Source organism: Anthonomus grandis, chromosome 4 (genome assembly GCF_022605725.1).
Source record: "Anthonomus grandis grandis chromosome 4, icAntGran1.3, whole genome shotgun sequence".
Taxonomy (NCBI): Eukaryota; Metazoa; Arthropoda; class Insecta; order Coleoptera; family Curculionidae; genus Anthonomus; species Anthonomus grandis.
The window spans coordinates 4907549-4933186 of NC_065549.1; the positions used below are offsets into that span (position 1 = coordinate 4907549).

The window sequence follows — 25638 nt, forward strand, 5'->3', positions numbered from 1 at the left end:
ATTTGTAGTTTAAAAATGCGCTCAAACTGAGTCGCACAGCATGTGCCCCAGAATGGGAGGGCGTAACGAAGATGGGTCTCAAAAAGGGCATAATACACTGTTCTTGATGACGAAAGATTTAATTTCCTGGAAACTGATCTTATGGCAAAACAAGCTGAACTTAATTTTTTAGATAAAACAACGATCTGTAATTCCCACTTCAAAGAGCTGTCAACAACATAAGGAAAATTTGGGAAACAAACCTCTCTAGACAAGTATCTGCTGATGCTATACGGTTCTGGGATAGAGGGACTTGGGGTCTACTCTAAAGTTATCGTGAAGAAATTTTCTCTTTTCATGATAAACCATTGAAGTAATGAAATTTCGATGCTGCTTATATTTTCCAAATGCCACATTTGTTTTTGTTTTTTTTATATTTAAGTAGGACCTTTTTTTATCAGTTGTTACTAGTAACATCTGATAAACATCATAAATCTAATATTAGGGGTTATCGATGGAATTGGTGCCTTCGTCCTGGCACAGACTTGGGACACTTCTCTAAACGCAAAATTAAACAAAGTATATAATATCCAAAAAAAATATATATAATATTTTTTTTGGAAAATGTAAAAGATTTTTACAGGCGGGATTATTTGGTTTGGAAACAACTATATTGGAATCAGTAACAAAAAAAATATGGCAAGTTGCATATAAGTTAATTTTCTTGAAAATTCTAACGAGTTATTTGGAATTTTTGAGAGAAATAAAAAAAACCATCGAAATGTCTGGAACAAAGTAAAGAATTACTTCAAAGACCTTAAAAAGGTAAAAAACTACTTCGAAAGCCTGGAAAGTATGAATAATTGTTTGAAATTGAATGAAAGGATTGAAAGATATTTTAAATACCTGGAATAAACTGAAAAATTACTTAAAAAAGTTTTATTGGAAAATGTATAAAAAAGAATCGTTGGTAGGGTCGTAAATGGCTTAATCTGAGCAACGACTGAACCATATAATTAAAGTTTACGTATAGGAATATTCCATCATCCACACAATTAAGAACTTCTTTAGATAAATCACAGAATGCTGCTGCTCTTTTTATATACGGTGTGCTCGAAATTGGCAATGCATATATTGCAAAGTCACAATAAGAAAAACGGTTAAATGGAAAAAGTCTTAGGGAATCTTTGGGTTAGTTGAAACCGCTATACACCATTATGTTTTTGCAATGTAAAAAATTACACAAGAAAAAATTTAAACTGAACGAGATCATAATATATGTAGTTAATATTTACATATTTAATTTTACTTATTATTGATAATATCGCATTTAGAGATGTCAAAAAAAAAATGACGGCCAAGAATGTGAACAAGTATTATTATTAATTTTCGGAACATACAAATAAAATTAAAAAAAATCAATTAAATAGTCTCGCATTTTTTTAATTATGCGATGTTGCTAATTTTTAACTCAAATATAATTACAAATATATCTTTATGTCACCATCAGGGATCAGAATTAGATCAGAGTTTCTCGGCGTTGTTGCTTAGCTTGCAAAAAAACTCATTGAATTAAAAAATTATGACTGAAAAAGAGATTCAAAATACATAATTGAACTAAAAAATATGAGAAAAAAGAGGTGGTATTGAAATTTAGAAAATTGTTAAAAAGCTTGAAAAATATAATAAAATTAAAATAAGAATGATAGAATAGAAAGAAAGTTAAAATGCGTAAAAGACATGAAAAATTACTTTCAAAGGAAAAAGTGAAGGAATTTTCAAGAGTCATAAAAATTATGCAAAATCTCAAATTTCTTAAACTTCTTGAAAGGCACTAAAAATATAAAAAATCATATTTCATGGAAATTGTCTTGGTATAAACAATTAATAATTTTAATAATTAATAATTTAAAAAGTACTGATTTTATCAAAATTTTTATAAGGACCTTTTTTGTTTCCTATTAAAAAATCTTTAATTTAATTAAAAAAAAAAACATAAAATTCGAGTCAAAATTCGCATTTTTATGGCCATTTTTTTAAGGAAAATTGTGAATTGTTGAATGAATTTATACCAGTCAAGAAAACGTTGACTTGACATAAATTCATTCACACACTATTCATTTTATCAAGATTTTCATAGAGAACTTTTTTCCAATTAAAACAGCTTAATTTAAAATAAATTTCATCGAATTTTTTGACAAACATCAATAATTTAAAAACTATTTATTTTATCAAAATTTTTATAAGGACCTTTTTTTGTTCCCTATTAAAAATCCTCTAATTAAAAAAAATTATAAAAATCGGATCAAAATTAGATTAATTGTGGCCACTTTTTTGGTATATTGGCCAACCTTGACTTGGAACAAATCCATTTAAAAACCATTAATTTTATTGATAATTTCATTCAAAACCCGTTAGTTTTATCAACGTTTTCATAGAGACCTTTTTTATTCTCCATTAAAAGCCCTTTAACTTAAACCAAATCTCATCGAAATCGATCCAAAAATTGGCACATTTATGGGTATTGTTTAGGAAAATTTGTCAACCTCGAGTTGGACCAAATTTATTTAAAAACTATTATTTTTATTAAAAATGTGCATAGGATCTTTTTTAGCATGTTTATGGCCACTGGGAAATTAACCAATCTCGACTTGGTACAATTACCCAATTAATTTGTTATTGTAGTGGCAATAAACTCACAGAACATTTTCACAGCAATGATATTTCACCTAACTTTTAATACAATAATTTCTCTTATTTTCAAAGAAGTACAACAGATTTCCCTTAGTTTTAAATATATAGAATCATTTACATAATAACAAGATATTTTCATTTAATACTATTTGATATGGTCTGAATATAATACTTGTAATAGCATCAATTATTTCTCCTTAATTGTCTTAAACATAATTAATTAAATAGTAGAGTATTTTGTTCTGTGTAGAAGTTGATATCTTGCAGAGGTCAAATGTTAAGTATGTTAAAAAGTTTTCTCTAATAAATTTAGCTATTTCTTCAGCAAGTTTTTGGTCATTTGTGTCGGTTAGTCTACAAATACAGATGGAATTTACCTTCGCTTGCTTCTATTGATGGTTCGTCTTAATATAAAATGTTGTCGATAGATTTTGTATTGGCTTTAACTGAAGTTTTTATATCATGATGTACTTTACAAAATTGACTCATTTTCTCACAACATTTCTTCTTTAACTCTTACCAATAATAATAGGGCAAACTTTTGTGATAAGTTTCTCCAAGTAACTAACCCTAAAGTACCTAATTGATTCCATATTCTTAATTTTACTCAATGGATAATGATTTGACTTTTGCCCACTAAGATGAATAAAAATTCGTTGATATAACTAAACTTTTGAGATACGGAGCTCGTAAACAGTGACTATTCTCGCGCATTATCCATAAGAATTGCAATGCGTAAGACAAAGAAAGCCATATCCGACATGCATTTTTAATTTTTTTTGCCAAAAATATATGACGTCGCACTACAGCAAACCATGTCCTCCCTCCCACCCAGTTCATATTTATAAAACACCATGCCCTAACAAAGCCGTCTTTGTCCCTCTTGACAAAAACTATAACAAAAAAAGAGAGAGAGACAAAATACTGTTTCTTCTTATTATAATAATCTAGCAGACAGTGGTCCTATTGATGGGATAGTAGAAGAGAATAACACCGATTTCTTCTAAAACTGAAAACGAAATTAGAGCTGCGGAAAACCGCAATTTATGCACCAAATCTCGAGATCGTTGTTTTTTTTTCTTGTTTAACATTATCGGCATGACTGACCACCAAATTTCTGTCATGTAAATTAGGTTTTTGTGCCATTAAGATGTCACGTCTTCTTTTGTTAAAGTCCTTTCTCTTTTCTTTAACATTTACTGAAAAATTGAATTTTGATTCAATACTAAACTCCATATTACGTGTATAAATGCAGACCGCAGATATTAGTGTAATTAGGATGGATATATATACCGATCGAGGTCAATTATCTTTGCGGTGGTCTTTCGTACATTTCAAGGATAATAAGCAGAAGGATGATAGGCGTTATTAGGTCCTTAAAATGTGATTGTTTGTTTTACATCGAAGGGTAATTTGGGTGTCTGCTGAAGATCATGCAAGAATTTTATAGAGATCACTTGGTAATTTTATTGAGTGCTGAAACAATGTTTGTCAAGCATATTCTTCTGAATATTAAGCCTTTAGTGTCATGAGAATATTCTTATTAGGTGTTGAGATTTTTTGGGTTTGAAGTGAGTTAAAATAATGATGGTCACCCAAAGTTGAAACGTGGAATTCGTTATGTCAATAAGACAAAGAAGTATATATATGTATAAGGAAGAATATCATGTGTAAGACAAAGAAGCACATACAGTTGCCTTAAGGGTTCTGAAAATGCAATAAAAATTACAGGGAGACAGAGGAAAATATATCCGAAAATCTTTTGCGTCATTTTTTATTCAATTAAATTTCAATGTTATTCTTCTAAACGTAACAAAACATTTTAAAAATTGACGATGTTCACTTAAAGCCGAAACGTCGAATTTTAAATTTTCAGTAAGAAAAATTAAATAAATATATTTTGGGAAATTTTATAAAATAATGTGTTAGAGGAAGATAGACTTATGGGAATAACCATGTATAAGATAAAAACGGATATATACAAAAATGTTTTTGAGTTATTTTTTCCAAATAAATGTTATTGTCATAAAAGTCTGGAAAAAATTTAAAAAATTGATGATGGTTGTCCAAATCCGTCGATTTTTACATTCATGCAAGAAAAACTAAATAAATAAATTTTGGGTGATTTCATAAAATATTCTGTTAGAGAAAGACAGACTTATGAGAATAAGCATGTGTAAGGCAAAAAGGATGTATCCGAAAATGTTTTTGAGTTATTTTTTCCAAATATTCAATTTTATTGTTATTATCATAAAAGTAAAACAAACATTTCAAAGATTGATGATGGATCTAAAGGCGAAACGTCGAATTATAAATTTATGAAAAAAAATTAAATAAATAAATATATTTTGCAAAATGTCATATAATGTGTTAAAAGAAGACAGACTTATGGCAATAACCATGTGTAAGACAAAGAAGGATATATCCGAAAACCTTTTTCTGTCAATTTTTCCAAACAAATTTCAATGGTATTCTCCTAATTAGTCGCACAATATTTCAAAACTTGATAATGGTTCTCCAAAGCCGAAACGTCGTATTTAAATTTTATACGAGAAAAATTAAATAAATATATTTATTGAAATATTATAGAATAATGTGTTGGAAGAAGGCAGACTTATAGGAATAACCATGGGTAGGACAAAGAGAGATATATATCCGAAAAGGTTTTTTTATCATTTTCTCCCAATAAATTTTAATGTTATTCTGCTAAAAGCTCCCGAAAAATTAAATAAATTATATTTTGTGAAATTTTAGAAAATGATGTGTTAGAAAAAGACAGACTTATGGCAATTACCATTTGTAAGACAAAGAAGGATATATTCGAAAATATTTTGTGTAATTTTTCTCAAATAAATTTCAATGATATTTTTAAAAAAATCCCAGTCTGAGTGACGTATGAGAGTTGCCTCTACTAAAAATCAAATAACCCGAAAAGTACTAGAGATAGAAACTTGAAACAAATTGCGTTGCATTAAGGAAAGTATGTTTTACAAATATTAGTTAAGGTGCAAAACAATCCAGACACAACTTTTCAAAATATACAGCCTCAAAGTGAGTTGACAGTTTAAGTGACGTATGGCTCCTACATAGTTGCTTCTACTAAAACTCAAATAACTCGACAACTACAAGAGATAGAAATTTGAAAAGAATTGCCTTGGATTAAGAAAAGGATATATTATAAGTTTTATTAAGCATTCAAAATAATCCACACACAACTTCTTAAGATATACATCCTCAAAACGCGTCAATAGTCTGCGGGAAGAATGGTTCTTACAGAGTTGCTTCTACTCAAACTCAAATAACTAGAAAACTACTAGAGATATAAACTTGAAACAAATTGCGTTGTATTAAGGAAAGTCTGCTTTACACGTTTTATTAAGCATGCAAAATAATTCAGACACAACTTCTTAAGATATACAGCCTCAAAGTGAGTTGACAGTCTGAGGGACGTATGGCTCCTACAGAGTTGCTTCTACTAAAACTCAAATAACTCGACAACTACTAGAGATAGAAATTTGAAAAGAATTGCGTTAGATTAAGGAAAATATGCTTTACACGTTTTATTAAGCATTTAAAATAATCCAGACACAACTTCTTAAGATATCCAGCTTCAAAATGAACAATCTGAGTGCCTAAAATGTTGAATTAAATTTCAAAGCCAAAGAATCGGCTTTAAAACTTTTACATTGAATGAATTAATGAATCAGTCAATGAATGAACGAGTTGACTCACCGATTCTGGTTCGCTCGCGTCGTGACTCAGCGCCTCTCTGGTATGATTCGAAGTTTCCAACTCGCTACTCAAAACTTCGGTCAAATTGGAGTTGTGGAGGCCTTCCCTGCTGCTGCTACTCACACTGTACTCTATCGAGGTTTTTTGGGTTATATTTTCACATAAAACCTGGAAAAATATCATTTAATTATTAAGTAAATTGTATACGAGTTTAATAGAATAACTTACGGTTTGCAGTGCTATAGATGCTATAAGGAAGAAGACGTTCTGCCATCTGAAACAAAAAGCACGGGTCATTAGCATAACATTCATTTCTGACCAAAATATTACTAGAGTAGGATAGGAAACAATAGTTCTCTCCTGTTAATAGGTCGGTGTCATCCACATAACCTGTCACATATTCATTTTTAAATTCCTCTTATGAAAATATGATTAACTTTTTCGCTTTCCGTACAACAATTTGTTCAAGCAGTTAAACTCATATCCATTTTAATTGAATATTTAAATAAACGAAAGTGGACGTATGAGGCGTATATGCATAGGTCTTCGTCCATAACGGGTTCGGTGGTAATTATTTGTTAAATTGCTTTTCTAGTTAATTATTAATAAGCGATTTGTTTGCTTTATTAGATTAAAGCATGTTTAAGATCGAGTGAAATGAAGAGATGGCTACTTCCAGGCAGTTGAGTTCATTTTCTACAGTCTTTTCAGGATGACGAAGTCCTTTCTTACTTCATTTATTTTATAATATAAATCCATAAAATAAACACTGAAGGATTAAAGGAAAACTTTCATAGATGTCAATACTTTTGAACTCACTTGTCCAGGAAGAGAGTTTCATCTCAGAGCTCATGGCTACATAAAACGTTTTATTTCTCAAAGACTACTTAATATAAATTAATAAAGTAAATAGTGACGGATTGAGAAAACTCTGCTCTACAAAGTTTCCTTAAAGTCCAAAATAGTTAAATAAAAACTTTCATAGATATCAACCAACCCCTTTGTACTCGCTCCATAAAATGTTAAATTTGGCACTTGATTTATTAGAGAACATATTACATGCACTTAAATTTACTAAAAGCTTAGTCTAGGCTCTCGAATTAATCAAGAGTTAATTAATTTAGTATTTATAACTAATTCTAAAATAACCTTTTAATTAATTCAAGAGTAACTAATTTAAATCCCTAGAAGTAAAATTTTGAAAAAATTGGTTTTAAGTCTTTGAGTTGATAAAGTCCTGGAATAAATAATTAAGAATTAACTCTAAGTAGCAGATAATATTAAATTTTTATTGGCATTAGGTTTTTGAGTTACTGGTCGGCATTTGATTTTTTAAAAAGTCCATTAAAGCCAATTTGCTTGATTTTTATTAAAAACTTATTCCAGGCCTTTCAATTTATTAGGAGCTTAGTCCATTAATTAATTAGATGCCTATAAGTTTCTCAAAATCCAGGAATAAACTTTTAATTAATTCAAGAGCCTGGAATAAGCGTCTTAACTTAAATACCTCGATAAAAGACAATCATTAAGTCTCTGCAGAAATTTCCTGATTAATTTAAGTGCCTAATAGAATTTAATTTTAAGTGCCTATAAATAACCCGAAATCCTGGAATAACCTTGGAATAAGTGTATTATTTACTTAAATGCCTGTAATAGGGAAATATCAATGTAGTAAGAAAAAAAATGATTTTACGTCCCTGAGTTGATAAAATCCTTAAAAAAATAATTAATAATTAAGTACCAGAAAATATTAAATTTTTATAGGCATCTAAATAAATAAAATATTTATTTCAAGATTTAGAGTCACTCGTACCTGAGTTTTTAAAAAGTCCATTCAATTTTTATTAAAAACTTATTGCGGGCACTTGAGTTTATTAGGAGCTTATTCCATTAATTAATTAATTAGATGCCTATAAGTTTCTCAAGATCCAGGAATACACTTTTAATTAATTCAAGAGCCTGGAATAAGCGTCTTAACTTAAATACCTCGATAAAAGACAATCATTAAGTCTCTGCAGAAATTTCCTGATTAATTTAAGTGCCTAATAGAATTTCATTTTAAGTGCCTATAAATAACCCGAAATCCTAGAATAACCTTGGAAGAAGTGTATTATTTATGCAAGTGCCTGTAATAGGGAAATATCAATGTAGTAAGAAAAAAATGATTTTACGTCCCTGAGTTGATAAAATCCTTAAAAAAATAATTTAATTTATTTAAAATTGCTTCAAAAAAAAATAAGAAAGAGGGTGTTATTTAATTTAATAATTTTGATATTGGTTTTGGTCGGAGTTAAATTAAACTTATATAGACAAATATGTAACAAAACATCTAAATATTAACAATAACATCAGGTAGTCTTGGATATTTCAAAGCTGTTAATGATTATATTCTATAAGTGGGTAAAGTAGGAGATCAAGTGAGGTTGCATCAATCATTAACCGAAGTTAGTGAAATTAAAATTTTGTTGGAACGGTTTGAAAATACTGTGGTAAGCTTTTTGTTCTGTCCAATAATTAAATCTGTCCCTTGTTGTTGACAAAATATAGATATAGCGTTATTAGATATTTAAGTCATACATGTCGTTGTGAAATTAGTATTTGTCAAAACAATCAACACCTTTTTTTGTTACAATTCTCGGAATTTAGTTAGATTAGAATTCGTATCCTTATAATGTACACTATACATCATAGTGTAGGTGTAATGGAAAAATTGTGGTACTACTAGTAAAGTCTGATATCAGGTAATTTAATTAATGTTAATTTTCATATAAGATTTCACTTTTAATATACCTATAAATATAAATTTAATGGCATTTTTTATTTTTTTCTTATATTTTTATTTACGTTTTTTAAATTATATATTTTTAGGTTTTGTTATTATTGTCTCGTTATTTATCCCTCATCAAACATTTTGTTTACAGAAAAATTAAGGTTATAGATTATATCTTAGTCTTAATAATTTATCTTTAATATAATACTTAAGTAGGTTATACTTTTTATATATCACTATTAAATGAATATATTAATGATTTAATTATATAGCAATGATGAATTATCAATTTTCACCCAAGGAAAGTAGCCTTTTTTACCAATACCTTTATAAGAGTCATTTAAATACATGTTTGGGAATATCAAGAAGATAACTATTTCAGTGAACGTAAAATTTAGTTAACTCAAATCTTCTCTCTTTCTGTGCGGTATTAATGTAGTAAAACACAATTTCCAGAATATCCGGATGGTGTCCTCTAAGGGGAATCGAGCACCACAAAAAAATGTTTATTACGAATAAAAAGAATCTTAAATAGTTATTCGCATGTATATACCACATTTTTGTAAAAAAAAAACCCAACCGTCTTAAGCAGACAAATCGCTTTTCTAATGTAACATTAACTATCGCAGAATAAAAGCAAAATGTGTCACTCGAGCATGTAACAAGCCTCTCTATAGCCCGCAAAACGGATAAGTAGGAAAAAAACTAAAGCAGATACTACTACACGTAAGTTGAAAAACATAATATACAATCAAAATCTAATTAGAGTCGTAATAATGGATTTCGATCGTCCGTAACTAATCCGAAATGACAGGTTGTCGGTGTTATTATACATATGCGCTCGTCTTATTCGAACGGAGGGAAAAATGAAGAAAACACGACGAAAACTAGTAAAATCGGGTTCACCTAGTGAACTACATTCGGGCATCAGAACAACAAACAAAAAAAAAAGTCAAAATTATACAGTAGCGGAATTACAAAACGACGAATGGTGGATATACGTACAGTGGCGGCCAGCATCCGTTTTCAACACCATACGCACGTTATAACGTAACTGATCGAGACACCAAGATAATCACCGGATCCGTGTGTGTGTATTCACGTTTATAAAAAATATATTCGTTCATATGTTTCATCAAGGCTTTAATATTTCAAACCTTAAGGAGATGTTCTTAGAATGAATGAAATTTATTGGAAATAATGGGCAATCGGTTTAAAGGCAGCTTTGGATAAAACTCTTAGGAATCATCATATTTCATGTCATGTACATTCGTTCAGGTAATGTACCATTAATGTTTTAATATTTCAGACCTTAAGGAGATATTCTTAGAATGAATGAAATTTACAGGAAATAATGACAATTTGTTTAACGGCAATTTTGGTTAAAACTCTTAAGAATCATCACATTCAATGTCATTTCTAATTATTTTCCACATCATATTAAACTATAAAACATGAATCTCTTCTAAAAAAATGTTTAAAATATCCGGATTTATACAAAATACAAAAATAATTTAGATTTTTCCCAAACAAATTGGGGCTATTGTCGACAAGCTAACGTGGCCAATTCCGTGCCGTTATGTACAGGTTACGCCGCATAATTTGTTCGTAATTCAATGTCTTCCTGGATCTTCTTCGACCTCTGACCGCGGTAATTGCGAACGAAACTCAATCGGCGCAATTTTTTGCGCACCTTTTTCGATTGACTTCCGAACCTTTCAAGGCGATCAATCGGGATTCGTTAACGCGAATTTCTATAATAATGAGACGTTCGGTAATACGGATTTGACGTGAGATGGCTCGTTTAGATATATATATATATATATATATACGGGGTTTGCAAAGAACGATCAGAAGTATCCGGAAAGAAGGTAAAAATCGCTTTGACTTTCTGCAAGAAATATTCTTTAATTTCCGGCAATTTTAAAAGTCAAACTGTTGTGAGAATATCAAGAAAGTCTTCTGCAGAGAGAGCATTATACAAGTCCCAAAGTGCTTGGTCCTATATTCTTCTTAAACTATATAAATGATATAATTCGCTTCTATGAACTTCATGATGTTCACAGAAACTAAAATACCTATATACAGTGTAATCCTGAGCTTGCTAAGAGACGATTATTTATACTCAAGTCAGCTGCTATACAGAGTGTTCATTTGAAAACTTCCCCCCACAGATTTATCGAAAACCACTGTTTAAAAAAAAAACGCCGAAATACGTCAAAAGGTTTGTCAAGGGGGACAACTTTCTAACCTAAAATTACTTCACCCCCTTTCACCCTCTGCCCCCCAGGGTCATCCCCTTAAAAATTTTAAATGGTAAGGGGTATCGAGTAATAGCTTGTTTAAAAGGTCTTTCGAAGTCTTTTATTTTGACGTTTGATTATTTTAAATCGGTCGATTCGTTTTCGAGAAAATTAGAAACATTTTTGTTTATCTTAATTTGTTCAGATGGAAAACAAAAACATGAAAATATCAGTTTTTATTTCGATAAGTGTTCAAAATGTTGCCCGTTTTTGGCCAAATAATGATATAGGCGATGTTCAAATTCCTGACGGACATTTTTAAAAACATGTTGTGGGATATCATGGCAGCTGTCGATGATGCGTTGACGAAGTTCATCCAAACTTTCAGGTTGGGGAGTAAACACAATAGATTTCAAATGACCCCATAGAAAAAAGTCTAACGGCTTATATCAGGAGATCTAGCAGGCCATTCTATAGGCCCCCTTCGCCTTATCCATTTATCTGGAAACTGGTCGTCTAGCCATTGCCGAACGGGAAGAACATAGTGAGGAGGAGCGCCGTCTTGCTGGAAATATATTTCAGCCTCATCAAGTATAGGGTTTCCATCATCATCGATTTGGTTTTCAATGGATTCAGTGATAAGCGGATTAATGGTATTTTCCAACATATTCAAATAAATGTCCCCATTTAAATTTCCGTTAATAAATAATGACCCAATCACTTTATCTCCTAAAATGCATGCCCATACATTAATTTTTTGAGGGTACTGGGTATGCCCTTCAGGAAAATTTTCAAATGAACACCCTGTATGTAAAGTTATTGGGTATTATTTAAGAAACCTACACTAAACAGCCTGCAGGAATTAATGAGGTTCTCATGAAATATGCTTTTCTCAATACTTAAAAAATCCAGGACAATGCTCCTACATAAAAAAAAGGAATCATCTACCTTTTTAATAAAATTAGCACTAGCATTCTATGACAGGCTGTTAAGGTACATGAATCAGAGTTCTTTCTTTAGTGACACACAGCATGGTTTCCTTAATAGTAGATGTATAGAAACTGCTTTATTTGGCCAGGAAATGCAGAACTCCCCAAGAATCTCAGTTATCTCCACTTCTTTCAACAACTCATGAAAATGAGGTTTGCAAGAAAATATCACTGATAAACTATGCCATCTACAACATAAGAAGCACTGTAAGGTTTTCGTTTGCTTATGTCCATTCCTGCATAGCTTATGGTGTAATATTCTATGGCTTCCTTGCAGAAACAATGCAAAGGAAATTTGTCATCCAAAATTATCCTAAGAATAATAATTAGAACTATCTGTAGTGCATCATTTTTAGATCACAGCTCACAGCCAAACCAGGATATGATTGACATATGTGAACAAATATTGTATTTTTCATGAATTAAACAGTATTGAGTAAGTCAGGGTTTTAAGGATATATCTTGATTTGAAACTAAATAGTAATAAACACATTGATATAATCGTTCTTTGTTACCTCAGACTGTGATGGTGTGATAAGCATGAAAACTGATCTTTTCTCCCTGTCTATATCATCATTACATTCCTAAATTCTCTTCTGGAAATCATATTCTTGTGGAATAGTTTGCACAATTATACACAGAACACGTCATCTCATTTCCTCTTTCTTGGATTCGGATTACCAAAGTTCCTATTTATTACTCTTGTTTTGTGATTTAGGCAAACATGACTGTGCCACTCATGCTATTCTCCTCAATAAGCTGAGATACTATAAATTTGGTAATTCTGCAGTTTAGCGGTTTTTGTCTAAACTAACGAAAAATGATGGGACTTTTTGCACAATGGGTAGATTTGGATATTAATAATCCTTCTCTGAGGGAGGCAGAAAGCCAAATTTTATCATGACAAGGGTGTTATCACGCACTAAATCACTCAACTATGGGACGTGATTAATCATTAGAATAACCCTGTATAATGAAGACAGTTTAACTTTTCGTCACTCTTACCCATACCTCTTAGGAACCATACAAAGGTAGTTAGAGTGAGATCAGATTTCTTGCTTAAGATCTGACCCATACTTCCACTCTTGCTTAAGACTGACACACCCTTTGTTCATACAGTTGATATTGGAACTGTTCGTTGTTACTTCTATATCATCATTCCTCGTATCACGGTATAGTTCCTCTGGAAATTTTATTTGTTTGGCCCATTTTTGGACAATTACATGCCAAAAACATCAGTTGAGGCTAAGTAGTGAGGTAAGGTTACGTTATCCTCAAGAATTTTAATATAAAGTCGGCCATCTGCGGCACTACTCTCCCAATGCCAGTGGCGCGTATATTAATCAGCTGGTTATCTGACGCCATGACCAGTGTTAGACTTAAATTGTATTAAGTGAATTTATTATTTTTTCTTTGCTTTATATATCATAGGTATGTAACTACAACTATTAAATTTAATTTAAATTGCTTTAGATACTATACTCTATTTCCTTTTTGGTGAGAGCACAGTGCCTCATTATTTATGCAGAAGTAGCATAAATATAGGGTGAGTCTTCCATTTTTCTACATGTAACAAAATGATAAACCAGGCTGTTTTTACCAATTTTAAGTGGACAAGTCCTGTATGGTCTCAAATGCCATAGGTCGTAAAATTCGGAACAATGGTTTCGAGTTCATTTTTATGACAAACGGGTTGCCAGTGTCGATACAGTTATCAGTTACAGCTACCAGTTGATAATGTTGGATTTTAACTATTATCTATTAGATAAAGATTTTTAGAAAAAGTATGGTTGGTCTTAAAAGCGGAAAAGCCTCATTATAAAACTATGGCAAATAAAATGAAATATAAAAATTTGATTAATACCGCAATTTGATTGTTTTTTAAATGTTTAAAATATTGTTGTAAAATTTCATTTTTTTAATATCAACCAATAAAAAATGCAACTCGCCAAACATATCTTGTCATTTATAAGAAAGGTACATAAATATAAGGATCTTTTAATTTATTAACCATATTTACATATATTACAATAAAAATATTTACGAAATATACAAAAAAAATCAATTTATAAATCACACATTTCATTACTCTCATCGCTTTCATCCGAATCAGACATTCTCACTGTTATAACTAAGGGTTCGACAGTTTCTTCTAGAAGATTATCGAGGGTCCACATCTTTTCTTCTTCTTTTATAGCATGACTCACAGCATTGCTCCAGTTTTCTTGGGTAACGTTATCCACTGCTGCTTTCAGAAGTTCTCTCACATCTTTCATATTAAAGGTTTTATTATTTCTAGCCACAAATCCTTTTACTTGAGCCCAAATTAACTCTATAGGATTTAATTCACAATGGTAAGGTGGCAAACGAAGTACAGTTATATTGTGTTGTTTTGCCATTTGGTCAACAACGTGTCTTTTATATTTTGATTTATTTTCTGTAACTATTGTCAGAAGCTCTGATTTTACCGCGTCATCTCCAAAAGGTATTACTTTTTCGGTAAGCCAGTTTTTTATTTCCCCTTTTCGCCAGCAGGATGATGGTAATTTTTCTATTAATCTTGAATGGTAGCTGGCATTGTCCATAACAATAATTGAATTTTCGGGAATTGACTTGATCATTTCGGAAAAATAATCTTCAAAAACATCTATCGACCCTTTCGTGTGCTCCTACGGATTAAGAAATGGACTATAAAGGAACGTTTGAGAAAAAGGCGCTCACAATTTTAAGCGCACCCTATACTGGAAAGTCTTGCTAAGTGAGACGCCACTGACCCGTTGAATATCATCATCAAATTTCCAAAAGGGCAGCTCCATCTCCGTCTTGGACCTTTTTACAAGAAAAGGATGTACATGTTTGCGGTTCTGCACGTTTACGTCACTGCCATATTTTCCAACATTAATACATACCACCAAAATCAAACACAGTTGTCACCCTTTTTAATCAAATAATTAATAGGTCGTGCCATATAATGACTCGACGTACAGTTAACTTTTTTTCTATAGTGATGTAACGACCTGTCATTAGTTTGCACATTGTCCGTAGTGAACTTGGTTACGGTGAACGCATTGATATTTTGATAATTACGTAACGAGAGTTAACTGTTTGCTGTCTCTTAATTTTTTTTTTGGTGAGTATGTACCCGGCAATTTTGCTTATTACCGGAACGTTCTTTAGGAAAAAAAATATCATTATATTATTTACTAATTGAAATAAGAAAAAATGTTTTTTTATAATCCAGTAGTACACAACAAAAAGCGGCATTTATGTCACTATGGTGACAAATGACAGTTTTACTTGTTTGCGCTTTTTATATCGAAAATATTAAAAAATGAGAAGATTCCATTGTGTGAAAATAAATCACTCACTCACTCAACCTACTAGAAGAGGAAAAAATATCAATTCTTAAAAATAAGGGTTTTTAGAATCCAGTATTTGATAACACATATGCCGTTTGGTCTTATTAAAGTGACAACTGACAGTTGTCACGTCATGTGTGCTTTTAAACTTCTAAAAAATGCTTAGTTATTATTATATGAAAACAATTAAGTAAATTATTCCGGGAATACAATATCAGTAACATTTGTCGCAATCATTTAAATAAAAACAGTTATTAATTCAGTGTATATATCATATGCACGTTTCGATGTATCAAAGCATCTTCAGGTTTTTTGATGAATGATAATGGGATTTTACAACTAAGAAAATATATAGGGTTTTCGCAATTGATAAAGGAAAAAATGCAATTTGCTTAAAAAAGGGGTTTTAGAATCGAGTATTCGAAATCAAAAGGGCCCTTTTTTATAATTAAGTTGACAACTGACAGATGTGACGTTGTTAGCCCGCCAGCGCTTTTAAACCTTAAAATAACAAAAAGGACAAGAAAAAGACTCTCATTATATCAAAATATCATCAATTTATTTAAAAAAATAACATGACAGGGATTTTGTTAGTGACGTGCATCCAATTTAAGCATACAAAAAAAGTTTTTCAGAACCGAGCATTCGACGACAAAAAACACCGTTTGTGGTGTCATTAAATTGACAATTGTGACGTTGACAGCTTGCCAGCGCTTTTAAACTCTTACATATTAAAAAATTAAATGCAGCATATTAAATTTTAATTTTTTTTGAAATAGGGATTATATCAGTAACGTTTATTGGATTTAAAAGAAAAAGGTTTTTTTTTTAGAACCAAGCAATCGACGACAAAAAGCGCCGCTTGATGTCTTTAAGGTGACGAGTGACAGTTATGACGTTATGACTACCGCGATGTGCGCTTTTAAACTCAATAATATAAAAAAAAATGAGAAGGAAAAGGCTAATATACCAAAATAATTTAATTAAAAATCTATTTTTCAAAAAATAACATTCCAGGATTTATGTGGGTTCCGGGAGAGATTTATTGAGTTCGGAAAAAAAAAGTTTTTTTTGAACCGAGAATTCGACTACAAAAAGCGCCGCTTGATGTCTTGAAGGTGACAGTTATGATTACCGCGGAATGATTACCGCCCTTTTTAACTGCGAAATATTAAAAAATTTGAATGAAAATAATTTAGTGCATTAAACTTGGATTCAAATGGATAAAAGATCTACTTCGGTGTATGCATTATAATAACGTTTCGATCTCTGTCAGAGCATCCTCAGTATCTTTGATAAATGTTACTGAACACAGAAATCGAAAAATATATATAACATTTTATTAGTGACGTGTATAAGGAGTAAGACACGAGACACGAGATTTAATTTCTAAAATGGATTATAGAGATTATGGTCACAAAGAATTTTTCTTCAAGGGAAAGTTTCGAATTTCAGTAATTCATCTTCAGAACTCGAAAAATGGATAAAAACTGTAAACTGTGGTAACTGCAATTTTCAACCCTCTATCTCTCTTATTTCTAGAGATATGACCATTTTCTCCCTAGAAATTTCAGTTTTTTAAGGCACATTTTTTCCCAGCTTCCAAGGGTAATTTCTGAATTTTGATTTTGTTTTTGGAAAAAAATCTAAAATAGATGTCTAATGATTTCATTAGGAGAATCTAAGGTCGAATATTTAACTTTCTATCTTTCTTGGTTTAAGAGATATGAGCATTTTGTCCCCAGAAATGTAAGTTTTTTTTAAAGCAAATTATTTCCAACTTCCAAGGCTAATTTATTTATTTTAAAGATAGTATGGAAAAAATGCTGAAATAGGTATCCAATAATATTATTAGGAGAATCTAAGGTCCACTTTTCAAGTCTCTATCTTACTTAGTTTTAGAGATATGACCATTTTGACCCCAGAAATTTAATTTTTTTTAAAGCAAATTGTTTTCAACTGCCAAGGCTAATTTGTTTATTTTAAAAATAGTATGGAAAAAATGCTGAAATAAGTATTCAATGATTTTATTAGAAGAACTTCAGGTCTAATTTTAAACTCTCGCTTAGTTTTAAAAATATAAGCATTTTAACCCTAGAAATTTCCATTTTTTTTATAGCGAACCTTCCAAGGCGAATCTCGACATTTCATAAATAAATATTGACTGATGGCCAAAATGGCAATTATGGTCGGAAAAACTTTATATTCCAAATGTTTCGAACTATAACAATGCACCCTCAGTCCACCACATAATGCAATAAATGGAAATTTAGGTTACATTTACAAAAAAAAAACATTTTCTAATAATTACCTTAAAACACCACTTGGCCCCATATTCGTAGAAACTCACAAAACCCACATGCAAAAAGTTACAAAATAGTCCTAATATTCACGCTGCACTACACACAAAACGCAATCATCGATAAAAGAAACGCGCAATCATTTTTTTAAATCCCGCTTAAAAAAAAAGGCAATAATTGCACGAAATATTAGGTTTTTTTTTTCGAAAAAAAGAAACCCGAAGAACGTTCTTCTTCTATTGTTTTGTCACAGTTTCCACCTCGGATCGGAAAATAATTCGTTTGAAAGAACGGTGGTTTCGCCGCGCCAAAGACCAAACGGAAGAATTAAGTGAAGCAGGGAGCGCGAAGAACTACGACGACGATGATGATGATGATGATGATTGTTGTTGTTGTTGTGGTGGTGATGATGATGTTGATGATGAGGAGCAGGAGCGTGTTTCTTGCAGGGGGGCTTCGGATGTAATAATGTACATCAAAATTGCAATGGGAGAGTAGATATGGACGCCCCACCACTTTTGAGCTTGATCTTTGATTTTTCTGTTATCTCATCTAGTTTCAGGGAGTTTTTGGGTGGGATGGTGTGCGAGTGCGACAAGGACGCGGCCTTCTTTTTACCATACGTCCTTCAAGAGAGGCGTGTATGATTTTTAATATTCGATTGAAACTTTGATCACTTTGATGAAAGGTTTTGTCCGGGAATAATTTATTTTTTATTTTAAAAGGTATTTCTTCATTTAAAAAAAAATTAGAAGAGAGAGCTAAAATACGTGTTTATTGATTTTATTAGAAGAAGCTGCGTTTCAAATTCACATCTCTAACTGTCTTGGTTTCAGATTTTTAATATTTAGGATATTATATATGTTAGATTAAAATAGAAAAAAAGATTAGATTAAAAATATTATATAGGTTAGATTAAATATATTAGATTAAAAAATAAAATAATTGATGACTTAAAAGGTTTCGTCCAGTATTTTTTTATAATTTTGAAAGGCAATTTCTTTATTAAAAAAATGTTTAAATAGATGTTCAATGGTTTTATTAAAGGAAGTTTTATTCTAAATATCGATTCTTAAATATTTTTTTTTTTAATTTTTTTCTTTTAAGTGTGGTCTTACTAATGCATTATATATTTTATAATTTGTGTATTTTATAATCTTCTTTAATACCAGTTTTTGTATATAGCTTGTATAGTACCTTGATTTCGTCCACGAATATATAATTTTTTTTAATTTTTAGCGTAATTTCTCAATTTTTTTTTTGGAAAAAATGCTGATTTTATTAATAGAAGTGTTCCAAATTCACATCTCTAACTGTCTTAGTTTCAGATTTTTATTATTCAAGATTTTCGTAAGGGTATTATTGAATTTAACAAGTTACCAGTAAATATTAAAAACCGTGATAACTTAAACCAGTTCAAACGGCTCTTAAGGAAAAATGTTTAAAATAACTGTTAACTGTTTGTATTTCTTTTTTAGCTTTATTTTTTAGAATTGACGAAAAACGAAGAAAAACACAAAGTCACAACATGTAATTAAACGGGCTACACGTGTTTCGCTCTAGTTAGAGCATCATCAGGCCTAAAATAAAAATACTACTTAAATAAAACTAAAAACTTACATGAAACAATAAAAACCTTTAGAAGCCATCCACACACTTTCACAGTACATAAATAAACAATAATTTTAAGGTTATAATTGTACCAAGCAAAAAATAAAAAATTAAAAAGTAGACTTAACATAGACTCAACGAGAATCGAACCCGGTACAACAAGGTTATAAGTATAAGTGTAAAACCTATCGGCTATACGGACCTAATGCTAAAACAACTTAACACGTTAGCCAATGTAAATTAAAGAAAGTGACTACAAGGAAAACGATACTTAGCTAAATTAAATTGTTAAAAATTAAATTAGGTTCAAAAGTAAACACGTCATTCACACACACGAGAACAGGACTCTTTTTAGCTTTTGTAATTTCCATTTTCTTAAGAAGGTCAAGCTTCTTACCTTTAGGGCAATGTAAATTGAAGAAAGTGACTACAAGGAAAACGATACTTAGCTAAATTAAATTGTTAAAAATTAAATTAGGTTCAAAAGTAAACACGTCATTCACACACACGAGAACAGGACTCTTTTTAGCTTTTGTAATTTCCATTTTCTTAAGAAGGTCAAGCTTCTTACCTTTAGGGCAATGTAAATTGAAGAAAGTGACTACAAGGAAAACGATACTTAGCTAAATTAAATTGTTAAAAATTAAATTAGGTTCAAAAGTAAACACGTCATTCACACACACGAGAATAGGACTCTTTTTAGCTTTTGTAATTTCCATTTTCTTAAGAAGGTCAAGCTTCTTACCTTTAGGGCATTCATGAATTTAGCTTTATTTTTTAGTTTTAGGTTTTATATTTTTTATCATAGTGATTGTTATTGTTATTTTTTACATTTTATTTATTGATATGACTATTTTTTTCTGATTTTTATTAAAATTTTATTTTAGAATTAAATTTTTATCTTATTTCTATGTTTAATGTTAAGGGTATTTTATTTAATTTTTTAGGTTTTATTTTTACAATCTTTTATTTATTTAAGTTTAGGTCTAAGGTTTATGTACTGTTTATACAATGCACCTTTATCGTATAACATTTATTTTAATTTTGATCTGTGTCCACGTTAGCTAGGCCTCCTTTTCGATTCGACAATTGTAAGTACGTAGATTGATTTTTTTAGTTATTAATTATTAATCAAACATCTTTGTATATTTTTATTTTTTTTTGTATGTAGCACTCTTTGCTAAATAAAGAAAGATTATTATTATTTTCTGTTTGTTAGTTTAAAATGTTGATGACTTAACAGGTTTCGACCAGGATTTTTTTTAAATTTTTAAGGGCTTTTCTTCATTTGAAAAAAATGTCGAAACATGTTGAGAATGGTTTTATTAAAAAACGCTGTGTCCCAAATTTCATATCACGTTATGAGCATTTTGTCTCGAAGTCGTAATTTTTTTTAAAGATTTTTTTTTCCAACTTTCGTGACTAATTTTTTTCACTTTAATTTTTTTTTCGAGTAAACGCTGAAATAGATATGCTTTGATTTTGTTAGAAGAAGCTGTGTTCCAAATTTCACATATTTAACCGTCTTGGCTTCAGAGATATTAGCATTTTGTCTATACAAACGGTATTTTTTTTTTAAGATTTTTTTTCCAATTTCGATGACTAATTTTTTTATTTTAATTTCTTTTTTAAAAAAAAATCTGAAATAAGTATCGAATAATTTTATTAAAAGAAGCTGTGTTTCAGATTTTACATCCCTAACTGTCTTGTTTTCAGAGATGTGAGCATTTTGTCTATAGATATGATAATTTTTTTTTAATTATTTTTCTCCAATGATTAATTTTTCCATTTTTTTTTAACAAAAAATCGCCTAAATAGGTGTCTAATAATTTTATTAAGAAAGGCTCTGTTCCAAATTCCACATCTCTAACTGTCTTGGTTTCAGAGATATGAGCATTTTGTCTCTATAGTGGTCATTATTTTTCATGTATTTTTTTAACTTCGATGACTAATTTTTCCATTTTAATTCATTTTTTTGAAAAAACGCTGAAATAGGTATTCAATAATTTTATTAGAAGAAGCTGTGCTCCAAATTTTACATCCCTCATTGTCTTGGTTTTAGAGATGCGAGCATTTTGTCTATAGATATGATAATTTTTTTTAATGATTTTTTCTCCAAGTTCCATGACAAATTTTTACACTTTTTTTAACAATAAATCGCTTAAATAGGTGTCTAAATAATTTTATTAAAAGAGCATTTTGTCTCTATAGTGGTAATTATTTTTCATTTATTTTTTCAATGACTAATTTTTCCATTTTAAGTTCATTTTTTCGAAAAAACGCTGAAATAGGTATTCAATAATTTTATTAGAAGAAGCAGTGTTCCAAATTTTACATCCTGTCTTGGTTTCAGAGATGTGGACATTTTGTCTGTAGATATGATAATTTTTTTTAAGTTCTATGACTAATTTTTCCATTATAATTTTTTTTAACGAAAAACATTCTTAAATATGTTACCAATAATTTTATTAAAACAAGCTGTGTTCCAAATTTCACATTTCTAACTTTCTTGGTTTCAGAAATATGATTTAATTTATTTTTCCAACTTCCATGGCTAATTTTTCAATTTGAATATTTATTTGAAATAGGTGCAATAGGTGTTCAATGATTTTATTAGTAGCTGTGTTCTATTTAAATTATCATCTCTAACTTTTTTGGTTTCAGAGATATGAGCATTTTGTCTCTATGACTAATTTTTTCATTTTAATTATATTTTCCGAGAATCGATAAGAAATAATAACCTTTTTGGACAACATATTTGAAAGAAAAAGTCAATATTTCCTCCAACTTGATTGTTGCTGGCAACCGAAAATAACAGTAAGGAAATATTCATTTCTGTACTGTAAGGAAATGTTATTTCCATACAGTAACTTTAGAACATAAATGTGAACAGGTTTTTTCCTAAACAATTTTATTTTTAAAACTTTCAGCACAAACAAGGTTAACATTATATTTTAAAATTATTACTTATTATTTGTTATATTTACTGTTATTTGACAATTAGTACAAGTATTGAAAACTGGAAGAACTTGGGAACTAATAGCATTATTTTGTTGAATATTTTTTAAACTAATAATTTTATTTGTATGACAATAACTAATACTGGGCGTTACTGCAGTATTAGAAATATTAGATATACTTTCTTGATTTTTTTCTGCTGTGAAAATTTTATTTGCCACTTCTTCCTTATTAGTAAGAGACTGTTCTATATATCCTTCAGCGACGTTTGTGGATTTCCATCCACCCAGTCTCTTTAAACTAGTAATATCTGCACCAGAATCAACAAGCATTGTGGCAGAAGACCGACGAAAACAGTGGTCGGTATATTCTTTCCAGTTTGGCAAATTCAAATAACTGGCCACTATTTTAGGCATGTTTCTAAATTGGTGAATTCTTACTACTTGCCTACAACCTTTTTCAATTTGGTACTTAAAAAAAAAACGAGTGGTATTCATGTCTCTTGGTCTTAAAGAGACATACTTGCGGTATAGATTTAAGTCCATTTCGTTTACTATAAATGATCTTGATGTATTGGTTTTTGAATCCGGTATGGTAACTAAAAGTTTAGATAGTAGGTCTTGTATATCTTGTACAGTCATTTTAACCAGCTCCACGGTAATAACTTTAAAAGCAAATCATGGGCACTGTTTAGCTTAAGGGAACCTTGCATTAACTTTAATACAGAGAGCCAAGAAATACCATCTACTAGCGGTGAGTAGTTAAATTTACCAGTTTTATAAAGGTTATGATTAAATATGAATATTTTAGACCCATCGCCTGCACAAGATGTTCACGTAGTTCAAACTCTTATATGTAGTTTGGGACTTCATTCCTTGAGACATCTGTCTATGGCTACTGTCTGTAAAGTTACGGGTACTGTAATTTTCCCACCACAATTCAAATCTTTGCAAGAATGGTTTCACTATGCGTTTGCCAATAGCCAAATTGACGGTAAGTTATTATTGCAATAATAAAATATTTTGTTTAAGTGATGCATTGTTTTTATTGTAGAAGTCGATAAGTTTCCTTCTTTGGAACGGAAAAAATCTGAAGGCTCTAGCTCTATAGAAAGAGCGAATAGAAATACTGCCAGGCTAGCTGATCTTAACCATACTAGAGAAGTAATTTTTGCTTTACCAGGGTTGCAAATTCACTTGAAAACTGAACATTTGCAAAATGCATCAGTTCCTGATTTGAACGGTAAAAAAATCCCTTAATGTTTTTATTTTATTTTATCGAAATGTATTTTTAAGATGATAAACCTATAGTCGAATGCAGTTTTATAACCGAGTTTGAGGATCACATATTCGTAACAGTGGACGCAGAATCCTTCTTATTTTTGCATGACTTAATTACTTCCTATCTTCAGGAAAAAGAGAGAGTGGTGAGTCCAAAATTGAATACCTTACACTTTAACTTAATGTTGAAAATTTTGTTTTTTTAGCTTGGTGGCTTAGAAAGACGAGGAATATCTGAGCAAGATAAGTTAAAACCAGTTAGCGAGACTCCTTCGAAAAAAGCTTCACTGGAGGGTGATATTTTTGCCAAAGATTGGAGAAACTACAACTGTAAAACCTGGCACTTAGGTTGTTAAGCGTTGCAGGAAAATATATCGAACCATATGGTAAGTAGCACACTCAACATTATATTCAAATTCAAAATACTTTATTTGGCTATAAAAAAACAATTCTAACTTAAAACTAATTGCAAGAAGAATTGCCTAATTTTCTTAGACAAGAAGGATGGTATCGCGATTTTTAAAACCGTCATTAAGTATGTCATGAGTGATACAACCCTACTACTACTACTACTAATACTTAACGTTTAATACACTTAGAAGCTTAAAAAATATTTGAGAAAAAAATTGTAATTAGAAAAAAACAAAATGAAAAATCACGTATATGGTTCGCAAAAGGTTTGCGTTTGCGCAAACTTTTGCGTTTTATTGTCATTCAAGCAAGAGCTCTTTTATATATTTTGTTTAATTCTGTTTCAACATATTTTTAATATCTATTAAGAGATTATTCAATAACATGTAGTAGTATACAGGGTGTCCCGTAATTAATTGGACATAGGTTAATGTAGGATACCTGACAAGAAAATAAACCGTTTGAGCTCAATATCGCTTAGCAAAACGTTATTGGTTTTCGTTCCACAGGGTGTTAAAACTAATTTTTTACCAAACATTTATTGAAATATTTTGGAATCCACTAAACAGATTAACCTAAAATTTGGCGTACTCTTATTATTTGGGATGAGGAACACGAATATGATATCTATTTTGCCATTGCCACTAGATGGCGCCACATTCAACAACATTGAGTGATTAAAAAGGTCATAACTTTTTTGACCTCCCTGTACGTACATTTGCGAGTGAAAATAATAAAACAGCATTTATTTCTAGTCAAAAAAGGTATACTTCTTTGATCTCCAAAAAGTAGACCGTTTTCGAAATAAACACATTTTTGTATTAGGTTGCGTAAGAACAAATTATTATCGAAGTTCCAAATATTACAGCTACCTACAACAATAAATAAGCATGTAAAGAATTCAAATATAATTTGAAGTTTTGTAAGTTACCTTAATCATTAAATATTCCTTATCTGGAGCTTCCTGAATAAATTTGTTTATTTCTTCTTTAGTTAAAATCTTGGATTTTTTTGGCTTATAGGCATGTGCTTGCCGTTTCAGGAATGCCCGAAGTTTTGAATATTTAGATATATCCACATCATGTCTAATTGCAAGGGTTGCCTTCCGCATGGAGTAATTGGCCCATAAAGTTGAAGATTTCATCTTGGAACCAAGCTCCAAGAAGTATGCCATTACAACATTTTCCGAGAAAGAAGTTACATTTTTATTCGTACGGTAGTCCATGAAGCGGTTGTATGCATAGTTATACTTATTTCTAGATTTTACTGTTAACAGTTCCAATGATGCAGCATTCACTGCCTCCGTGAGTTC

The 25638-nt window shown here is 30.4% G+C and overlaps 2 protein-coding genes across 3 annotated transcripts in view; one reads left to right on the forward strand and one right to left on the reverse strand.

Annotated features, from left to right (window-relative positions):
- Positions 1 to 19768, reverse strand: part of LOC126734841 (uncharacterized) — a 61006-nt gene extending 41238 nt beyond the window's left edge. The window contains exons 1-3 of one of the 2 annotated variants that reach the window (XM_050438617.1): positions 19687 to 19768; positions 6634 to 6679; positions 6406 to 6573 (exon numbers count right to left, since the gene is read on the reverse strand). In XM_050438617.1, the coding sequence (XP_050294574.1) occupies positions 6406 to 6573; positions 6634 to 6679; positions 19687 to 19736 (264 nt within the window). In that variant the 5' untranslated portion in view covers positions 19737 to 19768. Of the gene's footprint in view, positions 1 to 6405; positions 6574 to 6633; positions 6680 to 18077; positions 18529 to 19686 lie in introns of those variants that run through there. The other variant, XM_050438618.1, reaches the window with a different exon arrangement.
- Positions 19769 to 23267: 3499 nt separating this feature from the next.
- LOC126734851 (transmembrane protein KIAA1109 homolog) lies at positions 23268 to 24289 on the forward strand. Its single transcript, XM_050438631.1, has 5 exons — positions 23268 to 23388; positions 23446 to 23628; positions 23689 to 23877; positions 23931 to 24061; positions 24122 to 24289. Exons 2-5 carry the CDS (start codon positions 23526 to 23528, stop codon positions 24269 to 24271), a joined length of 573 nt encoding a protein of 190 aa, XP_050294588.1. The 5' UTR covers positions 23268 to 23388; positions 23446 to 23525; the 3' UTR covers positions 24272 to 24289.
- The last annotated feature ends 1349 nt before the right edge of the window (positions 24290 to 25638 follow it).